Below are 26,020 nucleotides of genomic sequence, written 5' to 3'. Positions count from 1 at the left end.
ATCTTAGTGGACAACTTTTCAATTCCATTTTAGTTGATAATTTCTTCACTTATTTTGGTCTTTTTTGCAAGTCTGGTCAACCAACTTGAGATCACTTTGGGGCAAACATAGTGCCTAATGATATTACATCCAGACCTAGTAGCAGTTTTCTGACATAGTTTAAACATATTAGAAAGAGAAACTGTTGTATCTTATAGAATCTGAAAACTGAAGCCTTTTTGCATTAATGCTTCTGAGCTTCACTTTCTTTCCATGAGCTCATCAGAAAGGGGTCAGCAGTTATCTCCTGTATTTTCATCTCAGCTTTTCTGTCAACCTTCCACTATTCTCCTGACCTGTTACTATTTTCTAAGTCTATTCCCTAGATTTTTATTAAAAGAAATCACCTGTGATGGTTTTAGAAATATAATTCCCTAAGCCTACCCTTATTAGACCAAAGAATCTGCATTGTTACATTTTAACCTGCTTCCTAGGTGATTTTCATGAAGGTAATACATAGAGCCCAGTTTAAAAAACAAAAGTCTAATTTCTTTAGTTATTGTTATTTTTTCAAGAATGAAAGAAGGAATCACATGTGATTTTTAAAAGACACTCTTATATTGCTATTTTGTTCACTTCCATTCTGTGAGTTAACACATGAAAAAGATTCTGCTTAATTATTTGATGTAAAGTATATACACACGCTGGAGAAGGGCATGGCAACCAACTCCAGTATTCTTGCCTGGAGAATCCCATGGACAGAGGAGCCTGGTGGGCTACAGTCCATGGGGTGGCAGAGAGTTGGACATGACTGGAGTGACTTAGCACCCACACATACACATATACGTATCCATGCATATGTCTGTTTACTTAAGAACTGATGAATTCATATCTCACTTTGGTGTTATGATTGGTAGTATGTGATGAGAGAAGATGTCTTTGGAAAATTATATATGTCTAATGAATGTATGTTGCTAAAGCTGAAACTCCAGTATTTGGCCACCTCATGCGAAGAGTTGACTCATTGGAAAAGACTCTGATGCTGGGAGGGATTGGGGGCAGGAGGAGAAGGGGATGACTGAGGATGAGATGGCTGGATGGCATCACTGACTCAATGGATGTGAGTTTGAGTGAACTCCGGGAGTTGGTGATGTACAGGGAGGCCTGGCGTGCTGCAGTTCATGGAGTCGCAGAGTCGGACATGACTGAACGACTGAACTGAACTGAACTGAACTGAATGAATGTAACGATTATTTGCTATTTACTTAAAAGTATTCTGTAGGATAAAATATCCACATGTCAATTCTAATTTTTCTTGAATGTTTCACCATATTGGTCTTATGTTTAGGAGGTATTATATTGCTCCAGGATAGATATTTTATTACAGTGTGGTAATTACTATCAAACTTTTTTCTTTTGGGGAGGATAGGTTAGGTTTTAACTAAAAACCTCTAGGGATCCTTTAAAATTCTAGAGCATGTTTTTTTTTTTATTTTTTAATGTACATTATGGTTTTGATGAGTATTGTATATTAGGTATTAAAATCTGTGTTTTTAAATTTTATATGCTAATTGGAAAACAAAGAAAAATGTTGATTTACATTATAAACTACATTAAAGCACATTAAATTTTTTAAATATATTTTTGACAACATGAAAAAATGTATATACTTTAAATTTTCAGATAACAATTTTTTAATTGTTCACATGTTGTAAATTTTAAATTTAAGATCAACTTTATTCCTTTGGGCCCAACAAAATAACTTTATTTTTCTTTCCATTAAAAATCTGCAAGCAAATTATTTAGGAAAAGTGTAATTTTAAGAAATCTTAGAATAAGGGAACTGTATGTGACTAATTAATATGTTAATATTTTCCTATCATGTAAAATAATATAAATTAGTAACTCCTCTGCACTGGATTTGGATTTGAATTACTATCACGTCATTCTGTTACCCCATGATATATCTCAAAATGATTTAATGACATATGATGTAGTAAAGCCTGTCTCACAGTGAACATTTTCAGTTTCTTGGCAGCACAGAAGTAGAGCAGCCCAAAGGAACAGAAGTTGTGAGAGACGCTGTAAGGAAACTAAAGGTAAGCAAGCCCTCGAAGTAAGTGTCTCATGTACTGAACTTACCTTCAGCCATCAGTAGACCTATGGAAATTCAAAGCATGAATAGCTCTGTGGCAGATAAGTCTTAGTAAAAATGTGCTATTTAATGAATACCACTAGATCAAGGAAATGTATTTAATGAAAACTATGTAGACACAATTATTTTTCTGGATGTGGCACAGTCTTCACAGTTTCTTAAGGTGTAGTTTTTTATAGTCAACAACAACAACCAAAAAAATGTAAGAGCAATGTCTCATAAGTGTTGGCATTCTGTAGCTTGCCTTTACTTTGCTTGGGCATTGTGGACTCATGCCCTAACTCAAAGATAAAACAATCTACTGTAGTTAGAAAATGGAACCCACCAGTCGAAAATGTAGAAGTAAAATTCATTCCAAAGCAGCCTTTTGCAGTGACACTGTACATTAAAGACATAATAATGGACAAACCCACAAGGGTCTGGCCGTATCCATGAGCAGACTCAGGGAACTGTTGAAAATAAAAGCAGAAAATAACAGTAACCAGCTCCACATACTCATAATCTGCAAATTTCCTGAGAAAATCTTACATAATTGCCATGCATCCTTTGCATGTTTTTCTAATTGCATTCCGTCCCAAAGACATTGTTTCCTCTGAGATATTAAGATTCAAAAACTCCTTCAGCAGAATTCTCATTTTTATCACATTAAGAAAATTTAACATAACACTATTTTGTTAACACACTTTATTGTTATTCTCTCTGGTTATTCTCAGAATTTTTTTGAGAAACAAGACTCCTCTAACTTTATTTAGTTTTGAGATTATCCAATTATTCTATAGGATGGGTAGGCCTCTGCACCAGGCAAAGCCACAGACATTACAATGTATTACTTTGCTTTGAGAGTGTCATATCGAGTGGAATTTACTGTCTAAATTGAGAGAAAAAAATTGAAGTAAATTGGCTTGTTTTCTGGGTAAAGAAATAAAAGTAGATAATTTTTATCCATTTATTTTACATAATTTTTATATTTTTAAAATATTTTATGTTTTTCCTGTTTTTAAAGAAATATACTAAAAATTTCCAAGGTGATATCACTCCCATTTGGAAAAAAAAAAAAAAAGGGGACAAGCCAATCATTACTTTTAACAGTTCAATAGACAAAAAAAAAAAAATTAAACTTCCCTTGTGGCTCAGCTGGTAAAGAATCTGCCTGTAATGTGGGAAACCTGGGTTTGATCTCTGGGTTAGGAAGATCACCTGGAGAAGGGAAAGGATACCCACTCCAGTATTCTGACCTGGAGAATTCCGTGGACTGTATAGTCTATGGGGTCACAGAGAGTTGGACACAACTAAGTGACCCTCACTAGACAAAAGTGTACTTGTGCTTGTTTGGCAAATACTTTTAAGCCCTAAAACAGGATTTAAAAGGTCTCACAATTTATGGACAACATTTAGAATAAGATTCCATCTAAATGTTCAAAATGTTGCACACTTTGGACATGAGTCCAACTTCACTATAATCAGAATGTTTATAAAAGAATAATGATATTTACACTTAATGTTTCTTTGTACCTAGGAGGTTCTTTATGAAATAAACCCAAATTCAAACTCCAAAGTATTCAATTATGTAGTGAGTGATAATATATAAAAAGATATTTGAGATGAAATGTCTTCTAAAAAAAGCTAGTTTTTATGTGTTTTTGTGAAACTTTGTATTTAGTTCTTATCTAGTTTCAGGTTTGGAAATGTACTCTTAATAAAGGAATATGATTTACAATAAGATAAAAATCATGCAATGTAGTTCAAAAATGTATACTCAGTTGATAATAGCTTTTCTCTTTCAAGTACCTTTCAGAATGCTTAATCCTATAAACAATCTTTAGTCTGTTAATTGCAAAATGTTTGTAGATCAGGGAAATACATATAAAGGTAGTGATTCGTGAAATAATTAAAATAATAAAAAATGTTTATTCACGTCTATCTTAATTTTTTTGTTTATTTGTGTCAAAGGTCAGATGCTATAACTCAAAGTATATAAGATTATTTTTATTTAAGACCTAGACACTGGCTCCTCTTTAATTCTGTCGTCATGTAAAGATAGCCAGAAGATGGTGCTATGGTTCTACTAAAAAAGAAAAAGAACAATTTGCTTATTAACTGGGTTTTGGGTACACATATCTAATTTTAATTTACTGCTATTATTCTTTAACGTATGTATTCTGTGTACTTTCTTATCCACTATATTTCAGTATTTGATTTTATTTTTCCCACAAGGTAACATTTTATTTAAACCTGGTAATTTTTCAGATGTTTGCAATATTAATCTATTAGCTTCTGACTTTAAAGAAATATTCAAAATGTAAGACTAATACAAGATGATAGAGAACTTCCATGATTCTCACTAATGTATTTTTTATGATTATTTATGATTATTTATGCCCAATTATTTCTCAAGAAAAATTTTAAAACTTTATTTTATTGGGTACAATTTTTCTGTTGTGGAGAATTTACAATTTATAAAGTTTTCATCAATATCATAATTTTTATGTGTTTACTTTCGAAAGTCCTATATATAACAAAACAACATGTTTTCTAGTTCTCGATCACATTCAACAATTTCCATCTCTTAATCATGTTTTAGTCTATGATTTAAGAAAATGCCATAATTTTCAAAAAGTAATAATTAAAAAACCCTTTTAACTTCTTATTTTTAGTATCAAAATTACTTTTAGGAATTTTATTTTTACTAGTGATTTATTTATTTTTAATACAATTACTACAGATGTCAGCAGGCTGATAAACAATGTCAGAGGTTTCATAAACAAGCTGTTTGTGATATTTACATGTGGATGAATTTTGGTATGCAAGGCCAAAACTTCTTGGATTCTTTGGGAGATAACCAGGGAGCAGCATTCCTGGACCCCAGTTTTAGAGGACAGACCCCCTCACCCAAGCAGAGCTAGCTTAAAATTGCATGAAGGCATGTGGACTTGGAAATTAAGAAAACATTCTGTTAAATCTAGGCCAACCAGTTTCTCCACTTGACTTCACGTTCTCTGTGTAGCCTACTACAAATGGTTTTTGTTTTTATAACCAGTTATTTAATTAATGAAATGATTAGAGCTTTTCTTAATTGTTAAAACATATACACATAACTGATTTCCCTGTGAGATTATCAAAACTTTTAATTAAATCAACAATTTATAAGAACCACAAAGAGGATTAGAATTAATTCATTAATTTTAATTGCTTAATAATGTGTATTACATTAACAATATAGTTAGATTTTACTTTTTTAAGTCCTTTGAGAAATGAATAGAAATTGTTATGAGGATGATACTGAAACTCAGCAGTGCTCTCTTCAAATTTTCTTTAGCTGTTCTATTTGCCAGTGGCATACATTTAACGTAGTACTTTATGTAGTACTTTATACAGTACTTCTAGTAATACTTCACCATTTCATGAAAGCTTGTTTTTTGTTTGTTTGTTGTATCCAGATAGCCTCCAGAATTCTTAGGCTCTACTCCCTTTAAACATTTTTATTTGATTATTATATTCAAGTTTTACTAGTAGATCATTCTATCTAGATTACCAAAAAAATATATTCACTTAAACAAAGATGAGGTGGAAAAAAAAAAACCTTCAAAAAGGCTTTTTAAGCATTAGAATTCAAGTAGTAGGTAGGGCGAGAAAAGAATACAATATAAGCATGAATATATCTTCAAAATATAAATTACAAGTATTTAAGAATGCAATTCAGAGATGGGGATCATGCAAACTATAGGATAAGGTTATCTTTAAAAAATACAAGCAGGAATGAGAATATTAAACTGTTTAAAATACAGATTGAACAAATATTTCCTTCAGCCTAAATGTTTTCCAAGGTCCGTGAAACAGTTAAGGCTGATTGCTACAGACCGATTTTATGACCAAAGTAACTCCCCTGAGACTTATTTTCTCATCTTTGAAATGGGCCAATCAGATTGGATGACCTCTGAATCTTCTTTGAGCACAATCACTTCATCTTGATATGAAGCAAAGGAAAAGGTTTCATAAGCCATAGATCAAATATGTTATGCTTGTTTCTCTTTTTCTGTCTCGTTCTTTTGTTTCCCTCTCCCTCCCTCCTTGCTCCCCTCTTTATTTTCTCTACTTGTAGCCCCTACTTCTTCCCCTTGTTCAAATTTTCCCCTTTTTTATTCCTTTCTTTTCTTTCTGACAGAAAAGACATAAGAGATAAGTTTAATGTTAGTGGTTGTCTTGTGATGGGTGTTTGGAAACTAAAAGAGGTCAGAGGAACGGTTGTGTCCCGATGTGAAAAAGGCTTCAAGAGCTATTGCTGATTGTCTGTTTCTGGAAAAGAGCAGCACCCAGGAAGCCAGTTTAGACTGCTTCTGTGGCCAGCAATGGGGCTGGCTTTGTTCAGATGCATTCGCATGGATGGAAAGCAGCTGATTTATGTTGTCAGCCTCCATATGTGAAAACCCCCAAATTGTTTTGATTATAGCAATACAGGAAGAAGGTTATGAAGGGAAAAAAAAAAAAAATTAATCCACTTTCTTTGGGAGAGAGCTGGGATAATTTGTAAAGGGTTGCACTGAAGAAAAATAAGTTTCTTAAAGACAAAAAAAAAAAAAATCCCTGGCATGAATTAGTCACATTTATGTGTAGAATGTAAGCCTGCTTAATACTGAGGGAAAAAACTGCCTATGTTTATAGGATAGGACAGAGAGCAAACTAAAAAACTGTACCATCCAAAATGGAATAAAACAAATGGAACTCTTCCACCCACCCACCCTGCCCTGGATATCAAGGCAGACACTTCAAGGCATCCTTATATGCATTAATTATATTATTCTCCATGGCAGTACAAAGCCATGAAAAGAGAAAGAGGCTTTTAACCACTCTCTGTTCTGGGACTGAAGTATACCACATGTATTTACATCTGTCCTAAATTAGAAGGAAATACACAATGTAAATAAATACAACACACAAAAGATGACCAAAACTCCACGTTGCCCTACAGATAATCTATTTTGAATCAAGTTAGGGTGATCCATATGCTGAATATACATATATATGTTATACTAGAAAATAACTTTTTGAAGCCCTGTAAGAGGGGTTAATAAATACAATTTTTGTCAATAGTTTTTTTCTGTTTCTTGAAAAGAAATGTGGAGGTAGGGGAGGGAGGAGAGAAGGAAGGTCGGGAGAGCAGCATTGCCAGATAAAACCAGTACATTTAAACATCTCTAGAATGAGTCTGCTGCTACTGCTAAGTCGCTTCAGTCGTGTCCGACTCTTGCGACCCCATAGACGGCAGCCCACCAGGCTCCCCCGTCCCTGGGATTCTCTAGGCAAGAACACTGGAGTGGGTTGCCATTTCCTTCTCCAATGCATGAAAGTGAAAAGTCAAATGAAGTCGCTCAGTCTTGTCCGACTCTTCGCGACCCCATGGACTGCAGCCCACCAGGCTCCTCCGTCCATGGGATTTTCCAGGCAAGAGTACTGGAGTGGGGTGCCATTGCCTTCTCCGACAATGAGTCTAGTTCTGAGTATTTTAGCTGGGATAATTAATTTTAGTTTGAATATGGTAATCTGTCTCTTTTCATTCATTGATTTCATTAGGTAGGACAGTATACCGATCAATGTAAGTATATGGAAATGCAAAGATCTAGTGCTCTGGACTGCAAGTTTCCTAAAATCATTAAAAACAAAAGATCCACAGAAAAAGATATCTCTGCTTATTTTCACACAAAGAGTTTTCAGTTTCTGTTTCATACGAATATGATTTTTGGAATATTATGAAAGAAGTATATTAAATTTTTTAAGTTATTGAGAATCAGCCTGATTTTAATGATAGTAATGGTAGATCACTGTGATTTCTAAATATATGGAGGCTGTGTGGGATTTATAAAAATATAATGGGTAATAGGCAATGATTTATTTAATGAAATTTCAGCATTGAATGTAAACTCTAAACATATGTTTGTGTTCATTTTCCATAGACAAAATTACAATTTTGTGAATAAATTTTCATTTGTAGTTTGCAAGACATATCAAGAAATCTGAAGGCCAGAAAATTCCCAAAGTTGAGTTGCAAATCTCAATTTATGGAGTAAAAATTCTAGAACCCAAAACAAAGGTAAGGCTTATTTTGAACATCAGAAGCATTCGACTCTTTCATTAATTGCAATCACACTCCTACTTTAATGAATATTTAAAATATGTTACCCAGTGGCTTAGTGGTAAAGCATCCGCCTGCAATGCAGAAGGGGCAGATGTGGGTTCAATCTCTGGGTCAGGAAGATTGCCTGGAGTAGAAAATGGTAACCTACTCCAGTATGCATACCAGTAAAATCCCATGAACAGAGGATCCAGGCGGGCCGAAGTCCAGAGAGTCAGACACGTCTGAGCATGCACACACTCACCCACTGAAACTATCTAGCTCTCAGTTAATGACAATGTAAAACTCTATAGGATTTATAGGGGGAAAAGCAATGTTTGGATTTGCTTTCTGAGCAGTTGGTTCTTTAGCCTGTGGCTGGGACGTAACAATCTATATTGAGTGTATTCAATGGTATTTGGTCTTGTATTTAGGAATTTTTCTTCATATGCTTTGAAAGAGATGCATTTACGTTTGGCTCACAGAGTATGAAAGAAGACAAAAGCTGTATGATGTTCATTAATCTGTCCTGACCGACCCTGATTACCTGTAGACATAATCAGTGTGTATTAGTTTACTATGGCTTTCATAATAAAATACCACAGAACCTGGTGGCTCCAACAACAGAAATTTATTTCCCACAGTTCTGGAGGCTGGAAGTCCATGAGTAAACGGACAGCAACAGGCTTGGTTTCCTTTGAGGCGTCTCTCCTTGGCCAGCAAATGGCAGCCCTCTTGGTGTCCCTTCACATAATTGTCTGCACATACACTCCTGGTGTCTCTTTGTGTGTCTAATTTCTTCCTCTGATAAGGTCACCTCCTCTTATAAGCTGGCTTAAAGCTTAACATTCAAAAAACTAAGATCATGGCATCTAATCCCATCATTAATGGCAAATAGATGGGGAAAAAGTGGAAACAGTGTCAGACTTTATTTTCTTGGGCTCCAAAATCACCGCAGAGGGTGACTGCAGCCACCAAATTAAAAGACACTTGCTCCTTGGAAAAACATCTAGACAGCATATTAAAAAGCCGAGGCATCACTTGGCTAACAAAAGGCTACATAGTCAAAGCTATGGTTTTTCCAATAGTCATGTAAAGATGAGAGTTGAACCATAAAGAAGGCTGAGCACCAAAGAATTAATGCTTTCAAATTGTGGTGCTACAGAAGATTCTTCAGAGTCCCTTGGACAGCAAGATGAAACCAGTTAATCCTAAAGGAAATCAACACTGAATATTCATTGAAAGGACTGATGCTGAAGCTGAAACTCCAATACTTTGGACACTTGATGCAAAGAGCTGACTTACTGGAAAAGACCCTGATGCTGGCAAAGATTGAGGGCAAGAGGAGAAGGGGGTGACAGAGGTTGAGATGGTTAGATAGCATCATTGATGCAATGGGCATGAGTTTGAGATAATGGGAGATACTGAAGGACAGGAACCCTAGTGTGCTATAGTTCATGGGGCCACAAAGAATGGGACACAACCTACGGAATGAATAACAACAACCAACGTAAGGACACAAATTAGATTGGATGAGGAACCACTCGAATGACCTTATTTTAACTTAATCAGCTCTTTCAAGCCTTATTTCCAATTAAGTTGGAAACACAATATAGTTGTGTTTTGAGGTATGGGGAAGTAACCCTTCAACATATAAATTTGGGTAGGTGGACAAAAGTCAGCACATAACACATGGTAACACTGTATATGTGAGGATCTTGTATATCTCCCCTACAGATCCAATGGAAAAAAAAATGAAAATATAATCTCTTCCAGATTCCAAAGTAGGAAGAGCCACTAGACCATTCAGGTATGACGTAAATCAAATCCCTTACAATTAAACAGTGGAGGTGACAACTAGATTCAAGGGATTAGATCCAACAGACAAAGTGCCTGAAGAACTATGGACAGAGGTTCGTGCCACTTTACAGGAGGCAGTGATCTGTTCAGTTCAGTACAGTCACTCAGTCATGTCCGACTCTTTGCGACCCCATGGACTACAGCACGCCAGGCCTCCCTGTCCATCACAACTCCTGGAGTTTACTCAAACTCATGTGCATAGAGACAATGGTGCCATCCAACCATCTCATCCTCTGTTGTCCCCTTCTCCTCCCTCCTTCAATCTTCCCCAGCATCAGGGTCTTTTCGAATGAGTCAGCTCTTCACATCAGGTGGCCAAAGTATTGGAGTTTCTGTTTCAACATCAGTCCTTCCAATGAATATTCAGGACTGCTTTCCTTTAGGATGGACTAGATGGATCTCCTTGCAATCCAAGGGACTCCCAAGTCTTAGAAGGCCTTAAAAATAGCTGATAAAGGAAGAGAAGCTCAAGGCAAAGGAGAAAAGGAAAGATGTACCCATTTGAATGCAGAGTCCCAAAGAATAGCAAGGAGAGATAAGAAAGCCTTCCTTAGTGATCAGTGTAAATAAATAGAAGAAAGCAATAGAATGGGAAAGACTCTTTTCAAGAGAATGAGAGATAGCAAGGGAACATTTCAAGCAAAGATGGGCTCAATAAAGGACAGAAATGGTATGGACCTAACAGAAGCAGAAGATATTAAGAAGAGGTGGCAAGAATACACAGAAGAACTATGCATAAAAGATCTTCATGACCCAGATAATCACAATGGTGTTATTACTCACCTAAAGCCAGATGTCCTGGAGTGTGAAGTCAAGTGGGCTTTGGGAAGCATCACTACGAACAAAGCTAGTGGAAGTGATGGATTTTCAGTTGAGCTATCTCAAACCCTGAAAGATGATGCTGTGAAAGTGTTGCATTCAATATGCCAGCAAATTTGGAAAACTCAGCAATGGCCACAGGATTGGAAAAGGTCAGTTTTCATTCCAATCCCAAAGAAAGGCAATCCCAAAGAGTGTTTAGACTACTGCACAATTGCACTCATCTCACGCACTAGCAAAGTAATGCTCAAAATTCCCCAAGCCAGGCCTCAACAGTATGTGAACTGTGAAATTCCAGATGTCCAAGCTGGATATAAAAAAGGCAGAGGAACCAGAGATCAAACTGCCAACATCTGTTGGATCAAACTGCCAACATCCATTGGATCATCGAAAAAGCAAGAGAGTTCCAGAAAAACATCTACTTCTGCTTTATTGACTATGCCAAAGCCTTTGACTGTGTAGGTAACAATAAACTCTGGAATATTCTTAAAGGGATAGGAATAGCAGACCGCCTGACCTGCCTGCTTAGAAATCTGCATACAGATCAAGAAGCAACAGTTAGAACTGGACGTGGAACATCAGACTGGTTCCAAATTGGGAAGGGAGTACATAAAGGCTGTATATTGTCACCATGCTTATTTAACTTACATGCAGAGAATATCATGAGAAATGCTGGGCTGGATGAAGCACAAGCTGGAATCAAGATTGCTGGGAGAAATATCAATAACCTCAGATATGCAGATGACACCACCCTTATGGCAGAAAGTGAAGAAGAACTAAAGAGCTTCTTGATGAAAGTGAAAGAGGAGAGTGAAAAAGTTGGCTTAAAGCTCAACATTCAGAAAACGAAGATCATGGCATCTGGTCCCATCACTTCATGGCAAATAGATGAGGAAACAGTAGAAACAGTGTCAGACTTTATTTTTTGGGGCTCCAAAATCACTGCAAATGGTGACTGCAGCCATGAAATTAAAAGATGCTTGCTCCTTGAAAGAAAAGCTATGACCAACCTGAACAGCATTTTAAAAAGCAGAAACATTACTTTGCCAACAAAAGTCCATCTAGTCAAACTATTTTTATTTCCAGCAGACATGTATGGATGTGAGAGCTGGGCTATAAAGAAGGCTGAGCACCAAGAATTGATGCTTTTGAACTGTGATGTTGGAGAAGACTCTTGAGAGTCCCTTGAAGAGCTAGGAGATCCAACCAGTCCATTCTAAAGGATATCAGCCCAGAATATTCATTGAAAGGACTGATGCTGAAGCTGAAACTCCAATAGTTTGGCCACCTGATACAAAGAACTGACTCATTGGAAAAAACTCTGCTGCTGGGAAAGATTGAAGGTGGGAGGAGGAGGGGATGACAGAGGACGGATGGCATCACCAACTCAATGGACAAGAGTTACAGTAAGCTCCGGGATGGGTGATGGACAGGGAAGCCTGGTGTGCTGCAGTCCATGGGGTCACAAAGAGTTGGACACAACTGAGCATCTGAACTGAGCTGATTCCACATTCACATTAATATGTAGTTATGAATGTAATTTTCACCTAAAATTCCTGTTGAAGCTCCACTCACAATATGGCCATATTTGGAGATAGAACCTTTAAGATAATTAGAGTTAAATGAGGTCAAAATCAGACCTTAATTCAATAAGACTGGTGTCCTTACATTAAGAGAAGGAGACATCAGGTATGTGTGAACACAGAGGAAAGCTATGTGAGAACATAGCAAGAAGACAGCCATCTATAAGCCAAGAGGCGAGGCTTCAGCAGAAACCAAATCTGCCAATTCCTTGATCTTGGACTTGATCTTGATCTCACAGCCTCCAGAACTGTGAGAAAATAGATTTCTATTATTGAAGCCATTCAATCTGTGGTATTTTGTTATGGAACCCTTAGAAAATAAACATAGCCCTTTATTCATAATGCCTCAGAATTACTGTTTAGTAATTTTGATAAGACCATGAAAGTCAGTTTCAAAAAACTGATTAACATTCAACCCCAATCATTTTACAAATATATATTACCAATGCTTTATTTTAATACGGTAGCAGGTTTACTGACCAGGCTTCCCTGGTGGCACAAATGATAAAGAATCTGCCTATAATGCAAGAGACCTAGGTTCAAGTCATGGCAACCGACTCCAGTATTTTTGTCTGGAGAATCCCCATGGACAGAGGAGCCTGGCAGGTTGTAATCCATGAGGTCGCAAAGAGTCAGACACGACTGAGCAACTAAGCAAACTTACTGACCAGTTAATTCAATTTGAAAGCCCTAGGAAATCTAGCCTGTAAACAGATTATGAAAATATTTTCATAGATCTTCAGAGTATACTAATCTATCATTTGCCACTGATATCTTCAATCCATGTGTGTAACAACTCCTGACAATGTCTTGCTGTTCAAAGAGTGGTCTATATTAATACTGTTAAAACAACAACAACAAAAAATATGTCAGTGAGGAAGAGACTGGCCAGTCAGGCAAAGTATAGGAGAAGGATAGTCTCAGGAAAGATGCCTTCGACAGAAACCTTAGTAAGTTGAGCCTTTGTACCTCCTTGCGGTTGAAACGGCTGAATCAGGCTATCTAGCAGTGACTAAACATTACAGTCATACAGTATACAGCCTCATTTTAATTTTCATGCTTGCAAACAACTCTCTGATGACTTACCTTTGGTTTTGTATGTAAGGAAAGAATGCAGTGTTGTAGACATTTACTTTTATAGCTCATTTTTGTGTATTCATTTTCAGCTGATGATCAGTAATGTGAATCAGAGTTATAGATCAAATCTCAGCAAGCAGACATGTCAATCTCTGAACCTGGAAGGATCCCATGACAGATGCTATAGTTACAATCCTTTGTAGCTTAATCGATAATGAATCTGCCTGCAATGCAGGAGACCTAGGTTTCATTAATGGATGGAGAAGATCCCCTGGAGAAGGAAATGGCAATCCACTCCAGTATCCTTGCCTGGAGAATCCCATGGACAGAGGAGCCTACCAGGCTACAGTCCGTTGGGTCGCAAGAGTCGGACATGACTTAGCAAATAAAGCACCATACATATATATACACACACACACAGTATATATATACTGCATATACATATATATGTAGTATTTATCTTACTACTAATTAACAAGGTTGACTCAGCAGTTTGGAAGCTGAATGTGTAAATCTTCATTCATTGCTCCAATGGAAAACATTGCAGAAGTTGCAAGGGTGATTTCCCTTAGACAGAAGGGGTTCAAGAGTATTTGAGTTTACCATGAAGACGTGTACTGTATAATATGTTTCATATGAAATTATATACAGATGAAGTTATGTTTTAAGCTGTAATATTAGTAGCAATAAAATAAAATGAAAAAATTCTGATTCAAAGGGTTCTGCCAATTCTGTAACCTTTTGGAAATATATTAATCTGTCTAGACCTCAGTATCCTAAGTAAAATTGCACAGTTGAAAGTAACGATATCTGAAGATCCCTTGTAGCTCAGGAAACCCATGAACCTCTGATCCTCTTTTCCGTTGTGTTTTTCTAAGTGTCATTGAAATGATTTAGCTAAATCCTGAGTCAGGAGGTTTATCTCATTACGTTTTTATTTAAGTTGAGGTGTATGTAGTTATAAAACCAGCGTATGACAGATGATGTTTCATAAGTTGTGTTATTTGCACAGCTGGTATTCCAGAAAAAGAAATCTCTTCAACTATGTTTATTTTCATCTGTGTTCACAGGAAGTTCAACACAATTGCCAGCTTCACAGAATATCATTTTGTGCAGATGATAAAACTGACAAGAGGATATTCACTTTCATATGCAAAGATTCCGAGTCAAATAAACATTTGTGCTATGTATTTGACAGCGAAAAGTGTGTAAGTATGCCAGATGTTTTAGGGTGGTTTGCTCTACTTTGCAAGCCAGGAATTCTCTTGTTTCCGGCATTAGTAAAGTATTTAGAAATGAATAAGTTCTGCAAATACTTAACTTCACTAATAGATTCTTCCTGTCATGAGAATATGCTTCAGGATTTCATCCCTAACTAAATTTCATGTTAATGGGCACAAGCTTGCATGCAGTTTTCTTTCCTTAGAATGTCATCCTTATGTCATATGTTTACCTGTCTTATAATCACTTGACTTGAAATTTTAAACTCAAATACAATTTAGTTATATGCATATAATGCAAAGGAGTAATGATAAAGCAAAGTATTTTTTCAGGAATGTCATAGATCTGATGAAAATAAATATTTTAAACTGTAGGAAATGAAATTTGTATGGCTCCTCAAAAAAAAAAAATATCTCTGATACTTTAAAACTCTGGTTCTTGATTTTTATTATTCAGAAAACTTTATACAATGAAATGTGATAGAATTATGTGTATGTGTGCGTATGTGAGTGATTGAGCTGGGGAATATAATCTAAAGTTCTTAGCAAGTAACAGCAATTAGGATATTCCAAAGTTAAGCTCTCTGACAATTCTTTAATCATCTGGAATTCTTAAGGAAAACCCATATCTTAACTATATGCATAAGCTAATACTAATCCTGTTATAAAGTGTAATATGTGAATTCCAAGCACACATTGTAGCCATTGATAGCTTTAAATGAGAAAGAACATTTAATCTCAACAACAAGATTGCCTTAGACAGGAAGAAATTTAGTTTATTTATTGTTCATTTTATCATACTGTCAAAATAGAAGGGAATAATATTGTTATCACTATAATATATTTCTTTGATTTCAGTATGTGGGCTTCTTAAAAACAAATACACTTTTATCGTCCATGTAACTCCTGCATCAGGTGAAAAATAGATACTCAATGAATTTTTTCCTTTAAAAAGGCTATGTGGATAAATTGACAAAAGGTAGAGCAAGTTAGTATCTCTATCTTTTAAACTATAGTTCCTTAAATAAGCAAACTACTGTGCTAACCTATTTGGCATCATAATATGTTTCGAAAATTTGATGAATATTATGAAATATCTTGTCAGAATACTATACTTATTTGTTTAAGACAATGTTATGTGAACTATATGGCATTTTGTATGAAATTAAAAAGTTCTATTTGAAATGTATCCTATTGAATAAATGCCATATATTTAATTTCCAGGTACTTCTTAACCATGATTACTTGCAGGTGTTTTCTCTGTGATTGAGAAGATTAAAGTTGATACTTGTTGAATATCTTCTACATGTAAGATAGTATAACCTTTTACCACTTATGACAAACAGTAAATTAAATTGTCCTTCTTTCTAGCCTTACATATAGAAATAAATTTCCTTAGGATTTTTTGAAATATTCATAACCCAAGTTCTTTATAAATACTAGTCTTTTTATAATTTTACGTCACATTTTACCTTTCTTTGATGACCAAACTTGTTACATGATTATTAAAACAAACACTTGCCAGAATTCCCCATTGTTTTCAAAGTACAAACTATATTTCTATCTGATCATAATTTTTTGTAATCGATTTCCAAAATTTCACTTCCTTGACCCATTATTCCTCTCTTGATAAGGCATATTAGCTTTCTTTATTCTTGAAGGTTGAAAATATTTTCTTGAAGCCTACACCAGTGGCTCCAAACCATTAGTGTGCATGATTTCTACATTATGATTGACAGCAGAAGCAAAAAATGCTTTCTGATAGGATTCTAAATGAATATATAGAAAATATGTAGGGCAAGTATCTGTTGAGTCTTCGAAAAAGTGAGGTATTTCCAGAAAAACATCTACTTCTGCTTTATTGACTATGCCAAACCCTTTGACTGTGTGGATCACAACAAACTGGGGAAAATTCTACAAGAGATGGGAATAGACCACCTCACCTGCCTCTTGAGAAATCTGTATGCAGGTCAAGAAGCAACAGTTAGAACTAGACATGGAAAAACAGACTGGTTCCAAATCGGGAAAGTAGTACGTCAAGGCTGTATATTGTTACCCTGCTTATTTAATTTATATGCAGAGTACATCATGAGAAATGCTAGACTGGATGAAGCACAAGCTGGAATCAAGATTGCCACAAGAAATATCAATAACCTCAGTTATACAGATGACACCAGACTTATGGCAGAAAGTGAAGAAGAACTAAAGAGCCTCTTGATGAAAGTGAAAGAGGAGAGTGAAAAAGTTGGCTTAAAGCTCAATATTCAGAAAACTAAGATCATGGGATCTGGTCCCATCACTTCATGGCAGATAGAGGGGAAACAATGGAAACAGTGACAAGCTATTTTGAGGGGGCTCCAAAATCACTGTAGATGGTGACTGCAGCCATGAAATTAAAAGACACTTGCTCTTTGGAAGAAAACAAACAGCATTTTAAAAAGCAGAGACATTACTTTGCCAACAAAGATCTGTCTAGTCAAAGCTTTGGTTTTTCCAGTAGTCATGTATGGATGTGAGAGTTAGACTATAAAGAAAGCTGAGCACCAAAGTATGGATGCTTTGAACTGTGATGTTGAAGAAGACTCTTGAGAGTCCCTTGGACTACAAGGAGATACAACCAGTCCATCCTAAAGGAAATCAGTCCTGAATATTCATTGGTAGGACTGATGCTGAAGCTGAAACTCCAATACTTTGGCCACCTGATGTGAAGAACTGACTTATGCAAAAAGACCCTGATGCTGGAAAGATTAAAGGTGGGAGGAGAAGGGGATGGCAGAGGATGAGATGGTTGGATGGTATCACTGACTCAATGGTCATGGAGTTTGAGTAAACTCCAGGAGTTGGTGATGAACAGGGAGGCCTGGTGTGCTGCAGTCCATGGGATTGCAAAGTGTCAGACATGACTGAGTGAGCTGAACTGAACTGAACTGAAGGCAAGTATATTATGAACAGAGAAAGTTAAAGGCATATAAATGGAGGTAAGGTTTCTACACCTTTCAAACTGGAAAAATGACAGCACTAATAGACTGAGATAAGTTGTATAAATATAATATGAATCCCAGAGCAACCACTAAAAAACCTATAAAATGGGATACATTTTAAAATACATTGGCCCAAGTGAATGTGTTAATATCAGAAGAAATACACTTCAAAGTAAAGAAAATTATACAAAGGAGGCAATATTTAATAATAAAAAGCTCATACTACCAAGAAAACAGCAATCCTAAATTTGCATTGCCAAATCACAGAGCTGCAAAATTGAAGAAATAAAAACTGATAGAAATGAAAAGAAATATAGGGTCAATAGGCACACAGTTATATTGACTATTTCACCACCACTTTTCTTAAAATTAATGGAACAACTAGGCAAGAAATCATTAAGAATATGGGATCACTCAATGGCATCGTCAACTGATGGAATAAACCAAGGGGAATTTAATTCAACAAAAGCAGGTTGCACATTGTTTTCAAGTGACAAAGAAACAAGTACCAAAATAGACTCTATCTGGGGCTGTAAGACAAATCTCAGAAGTGTAAAAGAGTAGAAATTATTAAGCAAGTGCTTTTCAACAACAAAGAAGTCAACCTAAAAGTGAAGAATAGAAAGATTTTATGAAAGACTTCAAAACCTTGGAAGTTTTGTTTATCCATATGTCAGAAAGGGCATCGAATTTGTAAACACTCTGTAGGTCAAAGAGGAATCTTCAAAGAAAGAATCTTAAATGTGTGAACTATATAGAAATGAAATAGAACATATCAGTATTTATGTGATACAGCTAAAGCAGTTCTGGGAGATATATTTAAAGCAAGTTAACATATTTAAAAGCAGAACACTTCAAATCAGTAATCTAAGCTGCCAGCTCAAGTACTTAGAAAACCGATTATCAAATTAAAGTAACCAGAAGGATGAAAATAAGAAATAGAAGAGAAGAAATTAATGAAATGAAAAACAAAACCAATTGAGAAAATCAATGACACAAAGAGCTGTTTTTTAAAAGATCATAAGAGTAACAAAATTTCAGTTAACATTAGTAAAGCAAAAAGAAACAAATTACCAATATCAGACATTAAACAGGGATTTCACTGAAGAACCTCCAGATATCAAAAAATATTAAGAGGATGCTATAATCAACTGTGTACACATAAATTTGACAACATAGAAGAATTAATTTATCAAAAACAAAAGTGACTGACTACCTAATATTGGATAATTTGAATAGCCTTGTAAGTGTAAAGGAAATTGAATTTATAATTTCAAACTTACTAAAGTAGAAATCTGCCTACTCCTAGATAGTTTTACTGAAAGAATCCATAAATGCTTAAAGAGGAGCTAACATTGTTCTGCACAAGCTATTCCAAATAACAGAAGTGAGAGAGCTCCTAAAATTCATTTTTATGAAAGTTTTATTTTTCAGACACCAAAGCAGGTAAAGATAGTGCAAAAAAGGAAACTACAGACCAATAACCCTCAGTAATATGGATGCAAATATTTCTAACAGAATATTAAATATAATTCAGCAATATATTATACACCAAGACCAAGTAGAACTTGTTCCTGGGATGTAAGTCTTATTCAGCATCAAAAATCCAATAATGTAATCAGTCATATTAACAGGTTAATGAACTAAAGTCTATGATCCTATCAGCCAACGTTTTAAAAAATGTTTGAAAATAATCGACACCCGTTCATCGTTAAAAATCTCAAAAAATAGGAATAGAACGAAACTTCTTTTACTTGTAGGATTTGGGTATTTGTTTTTGCTATCTGATTCATACATATATAACCAAAGTGTTTTTGTTCTAAACAGACAATGTAAAACCATTAAGAGTATGTCATTACTGTCATAAATTTGTGGATATGATTTTAGATTAATTTTAATAGTTTATATTACATAATGTTTATGGCAACAAATAAATTCTAATATAGAACATTGTGGTTCTTGTAAAGTTAATATCATTAATATTTAACATTATTATTGGTAAAATGATCTTGATGACCTGGCTAATCACAATGGTGTGATCACTCATCTAGAGCCAGACATCCTGGAATGTGAAGTCAAGTGGGCCTTAGAAAGCATCACTACGAACAAAGCTAGTGGAGGTGATGGCATTCCAGTTGAGCTCTTTCAAATCCTGAAAGATGATGCTGTGAAAGTGCTGCACTCAATATGCCAGCAAATCTGGAAAACTCAGCAGTGGTCACAGGACTGGAAAAGGTCAGTTTTCATTCCAATCCCAAAGAAAGGCAATGCCAAAGAATGCTCAAACTACCACTCAGTTTCACTCATCTCACATTCTAGTAAAGTGATGCTCAAAATTCTCCAAGCCAGGCTTCAGCAATACGTGAACCATGAACTCCCTGATGTTCAAGCTGATTTTAGAAAAGGCAGAGGAACCAGAGATCAAATTCCCAACATCTGCTGGATCATGGAAAAAGCAAAAGAGTTCCAGAAAAACATCTATTTCTGCTTTATTGACTATGCCAAAGCCTTTGACTGTGTGGATCACAACAAACTGGGGAAAATTCTGAAAGAGATGGGAATACCAGACCACCTGACCTGCCTCTTGAGAAATCCGTATGCAGGTCAGGAAGCACCAGTTAGAACTGGCCATGGAACAACAGACTGGTTCCAAATAGGAAAAGGAGTACGTCAAGGCTGTATATTGTCACCCTGCTTATTTAACTTCTATGCAGAGTACATCATGAGAAACACTGGGCTGGAAGAAACACAAGCTGGAATCAAGATTGCCGGGAGAAATATTAATAACCTCAGATATGCAGATGACACCACCCTTATGGCAGAAAGTGAAGAGGAACTGAAAAGCCTCTTGATGAAAATGAAAGAGGAGAGTGAAAAAGTTGGCCTAAAGCTCAACATTCAGAAAATGAAGATCATGGCATCTGGTCCCATCACTTCATGGGAAATAGATGGGGAAACAGTGGAAACAGTATCAGACTGTATTTTTGGGCTCCAAAATCACCACAGATGGTGACTGCAGCCATGAAATTAAAAAAACACTTACTCCTTGGAAGAAAAGTTATGACCAACCTAGATAGCATATTCAAAAGCAGAGACATTACTTTGCTGACTAAGTTCCATCTAGTCAAGGCTATGTTTTTTCCTGTGGTCATGTATGGATGCGAGAGTTGAACTGTGAAGAAGGCTGAGCGCTGAAGAATTGATGCTTTTGAAGTGTGGTGTTGGAGAAGACTCTTGAGAGTCCCTTGGACTGCAAGGAGATCCAACCAGTCCATTCTGAAGGAGATCAGCCCTGGGATTTCTTTGGAAGGAATGATGCTAAAGCTGTAACTCCAGTACTTTGGCCACCTGATGCGAAGAGTTGACTCATTGGAAAAGACTCTGATGCTGGGAGGGATTGGGGGCAGGAGGAGAAGGGGACGACAGAGGATGAGATGGCTGGATGGCATCACTGACTCGATGGACGTGAGTCTGAGTGAATTCTGGGAGTTGGTGATGGACAGGGAGGCCTGGCATGCTGCGATTCATGGGGTCTCAAAGAGTCGGACACGGCTGAGTGACTGAACTGAACTGAACTGAAGGTTGTTATTATTTATGTGAGGTAATGCATATTAACTCCAAACAGACTGCTGACTTAGAGATGCGTATTGTTATCACTAGAGCAATCCACTGAAAAGTAATTCAAACATCTATAGTTAAAAACCTATAGAGAAAATGAAATGGAAAACTATTTTTTTTTTTATGAAAAAGCAGGCAAAGAAAAAAAATGGAAAAGCAAATGGACCAAATAGAAAATAAAGATCGATGTAAATATACAGACTAAATACACCAATCAAAGGCTGAGATTATCAGGCAGGATTTTTAAAACATACAACTCTTTGATCACTAGAAGACACACATTTTAAATACAAAATGATGTGTGTGTGCCCAGTCCCTCAGTGACTGACTCTTTGCGACTCCGTGGACTGTAGCCCGTCAGTGTCCTCCGTCCATGAGATTTCCCAGGCAAGAATGCTGGTGTGGGTTGCCTTTCCCCCTCCAGGGGATCTTCCCCATGCAAAGATTAAATCCGTGTCTCTTGAGTCAGCTACATTGGAAGGTAGATGCATTACCTCCAGTGCCAAGTATAGGTAAAAAACAGAAGATTGAGTAAACAGATGCAGTGCAAACCTTAAGTGTGTGAATGTTGATGTGTCTATACGCATGTCATAAAGGTGATTTCAAGGCAAGAACCTTATCAGACATCAAGAGAGACAGCCTACAGTGATTAAAAAATGAATGTGTTTCATTTAATAACATTACTTTTTAAGAAATAAAGCAAAACATTTAATAATTACAAGAAGAAAAAGACAAATTGACATCTGTAGTCATCAATCTTAATGCCATTTTTAGCAATTGACAGACAAAATAGAAAAAAATCAATAAAGCTACAAAAATGTTATCTACCAATTTGATCTAAGTGACATGAATAGAACACTATCCCAAACGACAGCAGAGTATACTTTTTTTAGTGTAAGTAGAATATTTACAAAGATGCATAATATCTTGTACCTTACTATAAGACAATGAATTTCAAAATTGAAAATATTGCAAAGTATGTTCTCTGGCCACAAACTGTCAAAGTGTTTTAAATCAAACACTCTGCATAACAGTAGCTCCAAAAAACATCTCAAGGGATATTAGATTATTTTTATCTGAATAGCAACAAAATATGACACATCAAAATTAGTAAAAATTTGTAAAAAAAAAAAAGTTAAAGGGATATTTATAACTTTTTCTATGAAAAAAGATAAAATGATTAAAAATAATCTCTTGACCTTCAGAAGTTAGATAAACAAATTTAAACCAAATAAAAAGTAATAATAATAATAAAGAATAGAATTAATGACGTTGAAACAGAAAACAGTAAAGAACACTGATAAAGTCAAAAGCTGTTTCTTTGATAAGGATAATAGAATTAGCAAGCCTCTAAAAAGACAGATCTCGGAGAAGGCAATGGCACCCCACTACAGTACTCTTGCCTGGAAAATCCCATGGACAGGGTAGCCTGGTGGGCTGCAGTCCATGGTGTCGTGAACAGTCGGACACAACTGAGTAACTTCACTTTCACTCTTCACTTTCATGCATTGGAGAAGGAAATGGCAACCCACTCCAGTGTTAAGAGAAAGGACAAATTACCAGTTTCAGAAGCAAAAAATTTAGGTGCAGATCCTACAGTATTTAAAAGAATAGAAAGAGAGGATAGAGAGAAATATTATGTAACTATTATGCCAGTAAATTTAGCATGTAAGATAAAATTGATGAATATTTGAAAGACTTGATTTACTGAAACTGAAGAAAAAACAAATCTGAATATATATATAATGAAATATTTTTTTTAAAAATCTCTTGACAAGTAAAATATAAGAGCCAAATAGTTTAACTAAGTTCTATTAAAAAAAAAATTTTATCACGTAGATGCAAAAAAAGTACAAGATTCAATCCAATTGATGATAAAATTCATAATAGCCTAGGATTAGAAGGGACATTACTTATTCCAGTAAGGATGTTAAAAATCCTATGAATGGATTATATTCATTCATATGAATGAATATATTAATGGATTATATTACTGGAATATATTAATGGATGATGAAATAAATGGTGAATTATTGAGTGCTTTCCCTTGAGACTGGGAACAGGCTAAGTGCTTATTCTAACTATGGCTGTTTAGTTTAGCATGATATTAGATGTCTTATCTGGTTAATAGTTAGGAAAAGAAACAGAAGGCATAAATACTGGGAAAAAGAGAAGTAAAACTATCCCTTTCACAGATATAATTTTTTACCAAAAAAAAAGTCCCATGAAATCTATAAATTACTATTACTATGAAATAATATTAGTCGCAGGATATAGGTTAATGTACAAGAATTAATTGTTTCTATCTATCCAAATCAAAGATTGAGGGCAGGAGGAGAAGGGGATGACAGATGAGATGGTTGGATGGCATCACTGACTCAATGGACATGGGTTTGAGTGGACTCCGGGAGTTGGTGATGGACAGGGAGGCCTGGCATGCTGCAGTTCATGGGGTCACAAGAAGTTGGACACGACTGAGCGACTGAACTGAACTGATCCAAATCCTAAAAGCTAAGATCATGGCATCCAGTCCCATCACTCTGCTGACAAAGGCCCATATAGTCAAAGCTATGATTATTTTCAGTAGTCATGTACAGATGTGAGTGTTGGACCATCAAGAAGGCTGAGCACTGAAAAATTGATGCTTTCAAATTGTGGTGCTGAAGAAGACTCTGGAGAGTCCCTTGGACAGCACGAGATCAAACCAGTCAATCCTAAAGGAAACCAACCTTGAATATTCATTGGAAGGACTGATGCTGAAACTCCAATATTTTGGTCACCTGATGCAAAGAGCTAACTCACTAGAAAAGACCCTGATGCTGGGAAAGATTGAGGGCAGGAGGAGAAGTGGAATGACAGAGGATAAGATGGTTGAATAGCATCATCAAATCAATAGACATGCATTTGAGCAAACTTTGGGAGATACTCAAGGACAGATAATGGGAGAGAGATACCATATTAATAGGTTTGAAGGCTTAATTTAGTTAAGTGGTCAATTTCAACAAGTCTATTCAGTACAATTCTCGTGAAAATCACAATGGGAATTTTGGTAGAAATAGAAAAGTTATTTTTAATATGGTAATAGAAAACAGTGTAGACAGAAAAATTATTCTTGAAAGAAAAGACCAAAGTTGGAAGACATATTTACCTAATTTCACAATGTATTTCAAATAAACCATTTCAGAATCAGGTAATTCTGAAGTGAAGGTGAAATCACTCAGTCATGTCCAACTCTTTACGACCACATGGAGTGTATGGACCCCATGGACCAGGCTCCTCCATCCATGGGATTTTCCAGGCAAGAATACTGGAGTGGATTGCCACTTTCTTCTCCAGGGGATCTTCCTGACCCAGTGATTGAACCCAGGTCTCCTGATATTAACATAATCACAGATAAATAGTAAACAAACTCTACTGTAGAAAACAGAAGTATCTACACATATGTGGTCAATTGATTTTTCTATAAATGTGAGAAGACAATTTAATGGAGAAAGGATGTCTTTAACAAATGATATTGAAACAACTGGACAAATAATGCTTAACAGCTAATTCGTACTTATGCTACATAAAAATACTTTACAATGAATTCTAAGTATAAAATTAGAAGCTTTTATAGCCTGCTACAAAAATTTCATTAAACATAGGAGAATCTCTCTACGAACTTTGAATAGAAAGTGATGTCTAAAAATGACCCCAAAAGCACTAAACATAACAGAACAAAAAATAATACATGGGCCTTAATCAATAAATGTTTTCCATTAATCTATAAACTGTATTATAAAGTATAATGGCAAGTCACCTACATGAATCTGAAAAAGGATTTATGTTCAGAATTTATAAAGAACTAAATATCAAGAGTAAAAAGACAGAAAAAAACTTTTAAAAAGATGGGCATGAGACTGTGGTCTACAGGGATTTCATTGTGAATGTATAACAAAAGCTAAAGATTACATGAAACTGGGCTAATTGTTCAACAGGGAAATTCAGATTTAATGCATTGTGTTAACTGAGAGAAAAATCAAAAAAAGAGGGGATATATGTATTCATATAACTGATTTGCTTTGAAACAGTAGAAACTAACACAACATTGTAAAGCAACAAAACTCCAATAAAAATAATAAAAATAAGCACATTGTTATAGCATTACTCATTCAATAAGATGACTAAATTGAAAAGATGTCAGTATCTGATATTCGTGAGAATGTGGAGCAAATATAATACTCTTACTGCTGGTGGGAATATAAGATGGTACAACTACTTTGGAAAGCACTTTGAGAGTTTCTTATAGTGTTAAATGTAGACACATCCTATGATTTAGTAATTTCTTTCTGGATATTTGGAGAAGGAAATGGCAACCCATTCCAGTATTCTTGTCTGGAAAATCCCATGGATGGAGGAGCCTGGTAGCCTATAGTCCATGGGGTCGTGAAGAGTCAGACATGAATGAGCGACTTCACTTTCACTTTCTTCTAGATACTTACCCAGAAATATAAAAACATATGTCCACAAAAAGATTTTACAGGAATATTTGTAACATCTTTATTTGTAACTCAGAACTGAAAACACCACAAACTTCGCTTGATAGACAAACGAAAAAACAATTTGAGATATATTCACTGGTT

At 35.6% G+C, this 26,020-nt stretch overlaps 1 protein-coding gene across 1 annotated transcript in view; it reads left to right on the top strand.

Moving 5' to 3' along the window:
* The window catches only part of GULP1 (GULP PTB domain containing engulfment adaptor 1), a 330,502-nt gene that overhangs the window by 263,127 nt on the left and 41,355 nt on the right, over positions 1–26,020 (top strand). The window contains exons 5-7 of the mRNA XM_068967678.1: positions 2,007–2,078; positions 8,121–8,219; positions 14,650–14,787. Of these exons, the coding sequence (XP_068823779.1) occupies positions 2,007–2,078; positions 8,121–8,219; positions 14,650–14,787 (309 nt within the window). The remainder of the gene's footprint in view (positions 1–2,006; positions 2,079–8,120; positions 8,220–14,649; positions 14,788–26,020) is intronic.

This window comes from Capricornis sumatraensis, chromosome 3, assembly GCF_032405125.1.
Source record: "Capricornis sumatraensis isolate serow.1 chromosome 3, serow.2, whole genome shotgun sequence".
Classification (NCBI taxonomy): Eukaryota; Metazoa; Chordata; class Mammalia; order Artiodactyla; family Bovidae; genus Capricornis; species Capricornis sumatraensis.
The sequence above is the reverse complement of the archived record's forward strand: the minus strand, read 5'-3'. Positions and strand labels throughout refer to the sequence as shown.